Genomic DNA, 8,424 nt, shown 5'->3' with positions numbered 1-8,424 from the left:
TTCATATGATTTCATATTCAACCTCGTATCACAGAATGGTAACCATTAATTATCTAGTTCTCTCGCGATCTACCTGTCTCTCTATTCGTAATTTATACCTTTTTTTATGTAATTTTTCTCCTTTTTATTATCTGTTTAACTTGATATGTTTATATTTATATTTATATTTATATTTATATTTATATTTATATTTATATTTATATTTATATTTATATTTATATTTATATTTATATTTATATTTATATTTATATTTATATTTATATTTATATTTATATTTATATAATTAGTATCCATACTTGACGTGTTTAATATCTGTGTATTTAGGTAAGATGAACGAATAAATTATTATTATTATTATTATTATTAATTATTAATTAACTAGTAATTTATTATCATTTACTTTCATTTTTCATTTTTCTCATACCAACCAAAATTCCAAAAGTTACTTGGTCATTATTTATGATTTAAACAAAGAACTTAAATAAATAAAAGGGAAGTAGAGACAATAGCATACAACACTTGTTACAGAATGCGTTTAAAAAGTCTTTAGATCAACTCTTCCTGTGGAATTTAGATTAACAGATTTTTATTGTCTTTGATAGATTATCGTTTTATTCTGTTGAAGTGTCAAACGCGCTACTTGCGATTTTCTTCAACGCCAGTATTTTTGTATGTAGTAATCGTAAGAAATCAACATACGTTCTAAATTTCACAGCAAAAGTTGATCTAAAGACTCTTTGAACTCGTTCCTCACGTTCGACAATAGATTGTATTGTACAACTTATATAATAATATACAATTGTGCAAAGACACCGTTGTCTCACTTATACTCCTTCCACAAGTTTCTCTCTCCACGGGTTCTTTTTAAGTCAGGATTTGTCAGAAATTAAATTTTCTGAAGAAAATACTAGTCAAAAAATTTTCGTTTTTGGTAAAAACAAGACCACTTAGCCATTTAAAGGTATCTTTGAAAAGAAGTGTTTTCGAAATCAATTTATTTCGGTTAAAGTAGCAGATATGGTCTATTTTAAGAAATTGGAAAAAGAATTAAAAATTTAAACTTGTAAAAGAATTATCGTTTTCAGTCAAAATACAGTGAATCTGTGATTTGTACCAATTCAAGAAATTGTGTCTTTTTAAGCGAGGGTAGATTAAAAATTAACTCTTTTCAATGTAGTTAATATACACATCTTTGTTTTCAACGAAAAGAGACGAATCTTTTATGAATTATAGAAAAGAAGTAAGAAATCAAATGTTTTTAAAGAAACCAGTGCGCATGTCTTGTTTTTTTTCAAAATATGATGTTCTAAGGCAAAATGTTCTGTGTCCCAATTAAACGACTGTGTGTGTTTAGTGCAAAACGAATAACTGAATATCAACATATTTCAAATAAACTAGCATACTATAAAAACCATCTTTTTGTTAAAATAAGAAGATTGCATTGATTTTAAGTCGGTTAAGATCTTATTTAAATCCAGTTTAACTTAGTTTTAACTTAGCTATTAGAAGTAACTTGCGAAAAATTTTCATTTTCAGTTGAGAGAATATAATTTGAAATTTGAAATACGTCAGTAACACTGACAGATAGTAAGTAGCAATAACTAAGATAAATTTTACTTAATTATTTCCTAAAAAATAATAAAAATAGGTGGTTACTGTTAAAAATTTCAAGGTTGGCGCCAATTTCTCGTAGTTCCGACGATTCAACCATTATGAAAATAATTTTGTTAAATTCAAAATAATCGTATGAGTTGTGTTCAAAATATTAAAGTCTTGAAACTTGAAACTTGAAAGATTTCTAATGTAGGTTGTAGGCCCAAAATAAATCACCCTGTATGATGATTATGAAAGTGCAGGCTTAACTAGAACATAGTCCTGATCCTAATGTCAAAAATTGTGATTTTCTACTTTAGTTTTACAAATTGTTCTACTGAGGGTAGATCAAATTTACGGTCTCTAATATAAAAAGAAAATTTTTAAAACTTTTGTTATTTGTTACTTAAAATGATCTCCCTGGGCTTCAATGCACTTGGTCCACCGATGTTTCAATGCTTCAGTGCCTTTCAAGAATAACTTTTCCAATTGCTCCTCAAACCAGACGTTTCCTGTGGTCATAACTTCATTATCATTTTCATATTTTTTCCTATGCAGGTTTTCTTTTAATTTTGGAAAGAGATAGTAATTACTGGGTGCCAGGTCTGTTAAATATAGAAGGTGTTCTAGGCTTTCAAAGCCAGGGTTCTGTATGGCAGCCACAATGCAGCTCTTGTGACCAGAACGTTGATGGAACAAAATATTTGAGTGCCAACTTTTCTAGTCTTTTCGATTCATTCAGGCAATTTTAAAATTAACCCTGCACAATAAAAACCCAATATTGTGTGTCCATACTCCTTATAACCGATCATTAGAATTCCTTCTATATCCCAGAACACGGGCCAAAATTTTTCTAGCCCCAGTTGAATTCGAAATTTGCTTGGAGATGGAAATCCTCGGTGATGCCACTCCATACTTTGCTTTTTACTACTTGGTAAAAAAAAGAGAGTCCACTTTAGATTTGTTAGATGCTTGTGAATTTCAGTTGGCGTTAATCTCTTTTTTGCATAATATATTTTATAACCGCTCTGACTTTACTTTTTTCCATTTTTAAAAATTGTCTGTCATCGACTAACTTAACGAACAAAACACTTGGCACAACAACTAACTAATAATGATAGTTCTTATAAAAATATAAGTGCCGATATCATGCAGAGCCCATAGTAGGCTGATATCCTGACCTAGTCAGGAACCGTAAATACTGATCTACCCTCTTAGTTACACAAAGAGAAGTTTTGTGCAACTTCTTTTAGTAATTTTTTTGGAGTTGTATTGGCAGTGCTGGGCAGGGTGTCATCAGTCATCACTGTAATCTAGTGTGTGATTTGTCAACATCGTCAATCGTTTATTGATAAAGCCCGAATAATTAACAAAATTAAAAGAAAATAGTTTCAACAGATTTTGATAAGTTAAACTAAACAAAACAAAAAACAAAAACTGAAAGTAGAATAAATAGTATATTACACTCGTTTTATAAGACTTAATTGTGGCACTCATTCTATTGGAGCACTCCTTCGTCGAGCTCCAAAACCATTCGTGCCACAATAGAACGTCTTATAGAACTCGTATAATAATGTAATATTTGTCAGTTAATTGGTATAAAGTCCCTTGAAATTGAATTGCCTAATTTTTTACGGGAAATTTCCAAAAGAAAAAGTGTGCACAGAAAGTGCACACGTATCCAGCATTTGGTCGAAATTTTATGTTTGATTTTAATGTCTCCGGATGCAATATTTAGAAGATTGGGCAGCGGCTCGAGCTGCCGGTGTCATATTTTAATGTAGAAATTTATAACTTTATTGCCGCGATAGTTACGGTGCCGTTAAACTTGCCGATGAATTTCAACGTGCCTCATAAAACTTGCATTAGCGTCTACGGTTGGGCCAGACAGGTTATGACGTCGTTACGTTGGGCATTGCTTTATGTTGCGATCTGTATTGGTAACGGTAACGTTTGGTCAAAACTAAACAAAAAATAGAACTCTCGAGAGTTTTTCGACTTGTCCATCTTCAAGTATCGTCGAGTCGTTTTCCCACTGTCAAATCACACAGATGTGATTTAGATCGAATAGCATCCAAGCAAAAGTAATATCATTCCGTTTCCGATAATTCCGAAGGACGTTAACTGTGAAAATCCCATGGCTGCAGACCATTTTATATCAGAGTTTGCCAAAAGCCAAACAACATTTAAAGAACTCGCAATTCTTGCAAAACTTAAATTTGGTGTTACACTTATACGCATTCAAGTGCAATTTAAAATTTGTCGGTTCTGTTTTGCACAATTCTTGCTTTTGAGAGAAAGCACAAGTAGAAAATTCTTTCCAACATCCAATATGTACGCTCGTTAAATAATCAAAAGCTTCCATCTGCCGATTTTACGATTTTCAAGACAACTTGAATCCTTGTCGATTTTATGCGAACTGGTGGCGTTTTACTTGTTAGTTGAGAAATCTCAAACTTTTTGTTTTTGACGGTGACGCAGTGCCTGAGAAGTTGTAATTAGTATAGTTATTATATTCTGTGCCATGCAACTGCTTTAACTTAAAGTTTTAAATTAAATTTTCGACAATTTTGAGCAGTTACGTGCGAAATGTCCCATTTCCCTGCTTTTTTTTCAATGTTATTTATATCAAGTTAATGTTACAAGATGAAACTTATGGAAACATAATTATATAAGTTTCAGGTGCTTTATTGATTTTGCTGGAACTTAGATTGCGAAAGTTGCTAATAAAAATCTGTGCTCATAGTGTTCCAATAATAAACTAATTTCGTGTACTATTAAGTCAAAATTAAAATTATTTTAAGCGAGACAATATTATAAACTGCACCGGTGGGGCTTAAAATATAAACTCTGTTTAAGCCTGTCAAGTGAACTACATCGTAAATAAGTGCAACTTAACATTATATAAAGCTTGGTTTAAACTAAACCGTACCTTGGGTACCGCTTAGATAGAGCTTAACAGTACCGAAACTAGACATAGGCGAAGTAGGCCCTTGCCTTGGGGCGCAGCCTCAAGGGGCGCCAAACTAGCAATACTTTTGTTTTCCAAATTCCAATTAAACAATCAAAAATTTGTGCAATCTTATAAACAATTATTTTGCAGAAGCGTTTGTTTTGGAAAACTCATTTTGTAAAGTCATACCTCGTTAACGTACGTGACTTTCTTTGTTTAGTTGTTAATCAGTTTCAGTTCTGATAATTATTAAGCTACTCATATTCTACAAGAATTATTTCAGTTTGCAAAATGACTCACGGTCTTTTGAGTACTGTCACTGAGTCATTAGTGGTTGTGTTAAATTTGAGTTTCAAGTGAACTAGAAAAATGAGCTTAAAAATGTCAAAGACCGAATAAAAAACCGTCAGGGCCGTTTTCCAAAAAAAATCGAAAATGCAGACAATTAGAGCGAGCTAGCGGTGCCAATTTTTACAAAATTTTGTTCAAGCCGAGTTTGATGATTACTGGATGAACCCAGTAAGATAATATAATATAATATTATAATATAATATAAAAAGACTATAGAGGTGAGTTTTATTTTTGTTTCGGTACCAGTAAGCAGTGCATCTTACGAAAAAATTGTTTCGAAATTGAAACTGATAATTAAAAATTAAAATAAGGTCGTCAATAGCACGAGGACGTCTGTCAGGTTAAAGCATTATAAACAAAAGTTATATTAAAATTTTGATGAAAAATAATAAATGAATTTGCCAGGTGAAAGCAAGAAAGGTTTTTTAAAAAATTTCAATATTCGGATTAAATTAAGCGGATTCCGACATTATTTTTATTAAATCGTGACATATAATCTTATTTTTTCTATTATTTATGTTTTTATATTCAGCTATATGCACTTAGACTAAATCTCAAATAAGAAATTAAATGTGTACCTATTGTTTAAGTAATTTTAAGTATGACTTTAATTAATTGAGACTGGAACCATTTTCTTTTTTTCAGGTTTTCATAGTATAATAATTTTTTGTTTTTTTATATATCTCTAAGAAATGTCTCTAACAGAAATTATAATAGGAGCAACCTACTATTAAGAAAATTATGCTTAAAGGCACCAAACTGAAAACTCGCCTACAGTCAATTAGTACCTAGTTACGGCACTGGTGCTTAATGCCAAAAAAGTACTTTTTGTAAACGGATCGATAAGAAATTGAGTTATACTTGACTTGTATAATGAAAAAATTTATATGAATAAGATTTAATACATACCTTCGTTATAGTAAACAGATTTCTCGTTCTTGCTGTCGCTTAAAAACTGAGGATACTTTGATAGTAATTGTTACAGCAGCTTGCTGTACTTCAATATTGCCAAGTCAAATTTTAGCCATATAACAATAAAGTTATTGATTTTTGAAATAATAATATCGCACTAAATTATGAAACTTTTTTTAATAGTTTTTTATTGTTTTATTAAATAACATCGTTGAACACAAAAGCAAGATTTATCAATTAACTAAAAAAACGTCTATAGCAGCACTGAACTGATTTTTTTTTATTTCAATTCTTTCAACTGAATATGTAATTCCACAGACTTTTTCATCAATTTGAGTTCATTCAACATTAACTCGAATTCTTTTTTTTTCCATCTCGAATTCTAAATAATTGCTTTTTAAAGTTGTAACTTAGAATACTACTTTAAACTGGTATGAACTTTAAGGCGTCTTGAGTATCACACTTTTTTCCCAAATAATTTTGAATCAGCAAATTTGTTGGTTTATTCTAATAGTTTGTAGAAATTCCAATTTTGAATTTTGAAATTGTTGTGATGTAGATGGTTGTTCAAGATGAAAATTCTAGGACAATGCTTTTTTTATTAAAATCATGGATTGGTGTGGTATAATAAGCTTTTTTTGTTATTGGGTTCAATTTTGAGAATACGTTGAGGATTCTAATCATTTCGTAACTTAAACTTTGCTTTGAATAAGCTTTTTCCTTTTTGGTCTGAAAGATTGTTAAGTTTGCATCTTACTTTTTGATGGTACATTACCAAATCTAAACAGGAAAGCCTACACATTTAGCTATATTTCAGGCTTCAGTCATCACTGCAGCTAAACTTGTTTTTAAATAAATTTGACTCAAATTAAAAACTTAAATAAGTACTCACTAGTTTCAATTTTGTTGAATTATTTTACTCTTGATAGCAAAACAAAAAGAAAATCCGTAACATTTTCACGTATTTGTGAATTATTGACTAATTGACAGACATTTAGCGGATTTATAAATTAACTAACAGATAAAATGTCACGGTGCAACTCGACTTATTTAAACTGCACTTTTATCCGTAAGCCTTGTTTTGTTAAGCTTTATTCATAGGCCGAACCGGTGCAGTTATAAGGCCTAAGCCGACAAAATAAAAGTATACCTAATTTATTTGTACCGCTTATCAATTCATCATCACTTCCATAAAGTAATAAACTAACAAGTCAATATTTGTAATGAGACATCTATTCCTGAAACTATAAAATTAAGTATCTTAGATAAGGGTGTTTCAAATTATGATAAAGTCAAAAATTTGATTTGTCATCAGTTTTCCGAAATAAATACGAATATGACAATAATTCCTGAATATTTGGAATACAAAATAAGAACATATTAACAAAATATTAATAATAATATTTAAATTTTTCAATATAAATTATAACACATGAAGAGTGAACGAATGCTTTGTTTGCAACTCCCTTTTACACTTGATATCCGATTCATTCTTATCAGCTGTGCGAATATAAATAGCAGCTCCAGATTATGTATCCAGACCTCACAGTCAACATTCAAACATGTCAGGTTTGGTGCCATTCACTTTGCTTAAGTATTATTTAAAAAATAATTTCAGGTTTTGATTGGGTTTATTGTTGCAACTTTACCATCCCTCCAAACGCGGTAAAATGCGGCAACGATTTGGACGGAAGTGATATTTTCGTGGGTTTAGCTAACTATCAACGTGATGAGCTTCCTTGCAAAATTATTCCCAGAAGACGAGAAGCTTATGTTTGTTATGATGGAAAAGAAATAAGAGTCAATGATTTCAAGGTTGGTAATTTAAAAATTTGTTAATTTCTTGGCTTAATATTAAGTAATTTAGATTTTATGTGAGAAAAGAATGTATTGGATATTGGCAAGAGACGGGCAAGTGCCAGCAGGAGCAATTCCTGCTGGTAGAACGAGTTTGGGTGAAATTTTGTATATTGGTCGAGTTAACACCGGAGGAGTTACTAAAGTTGGAAAGGTATTTGGGTACTTGAGATTAGTACAATTTTACATTTTTTCTCGCAGGTACATCCATCTCACAATTGCCTTTATGTTCCTTATGATGGTAAGGAAGTGTCGCATAAAGCTTATGAAATTTTGGTTTTGCGTTAAAAATAATAAAGTTCTGTTAAGATCACCAATTTGAATAAAATCTTTTGATTAACATTGCATATTTTTCATTTATTTTTAGGAAAATACGTTTTACATCAAATAGCAAGCCTTATTCTTTATCTCTTAATATTGCAGTATTGTTTTTCGTAGATAAACTCACTTGTTAAATAAGCTGCTGCAGAATGATGTTTTATAAACATTCTGATTTATTAATAAAATGCATACTGATTTGTTATTCAGTTTTTTTAATAAACAAAATTAACCACCCTCCTCACTGTATACAGGGTGAAACAGTAGTGGGTTATTCTAGCTGACCAGTTCGGTAGTCGTTAAAAAATTTCAAAATTAATTCACGATTACATTGTTCTGGGTATAGTCAAGTTTGTCTTGACAATTTTGCAAAATAGTAATTTTTGTATTAAGTGCGCGAAATGAGTGTTTTTTTAATGGCGCCTGAGAATGTTATTTTA

General features: G+C 30.6%; 1 protein-coding gene across 1 annotated transcript; it reads left to right on the top strand.

The window, feature by feature from the left end:
* The first annotated feature begins 7,235 nt into the window (after positions 1 to 7,235).
* On the top strand, positions 7,236 to 8,013 carry LOC103313785 (natterin-4). Its single transcript, XM_008197950.3, has 4 exons — positions 7,236 to 7,378; positions 7,428 to 7,624; positions 7,677 to 7,820; positions 7,868 to 8,013. Exons 1-4 carry the CDS (start codon positions 7,372 to 7,374, stop codon positions 7,952 to 7,954), a joined length of 435 nt encoding a protein of 144 aa, XP_008196172.1. The 5' UTR covers positions 7,236 to 7,371; the 3' UTR covers positions 7,955 to 8,013.
* Positions 8,014 to 8,424: the final 411 nt, after the last annotated feature.

This window comes from Tribolium castaneum, chromosome 6, assembly GCF_031307605.1.
Source record: "Tribolium castaneum strain GA2 chromosome 6, icTriCast1.1, whole genome shotgun sequence".
NCBI classification, from domain to species: domain Eukaryota; kingdom Metazoa; phylum Arthropoda; class Insecta; order Coleoptera; family Tenebrionidae; genus Tribolium; species Tribolium castaneum.
Note: the sequence above shows the minus strand (reverse complement) of the source record. Positions and strands in the feature narration are given on the sequence as shown.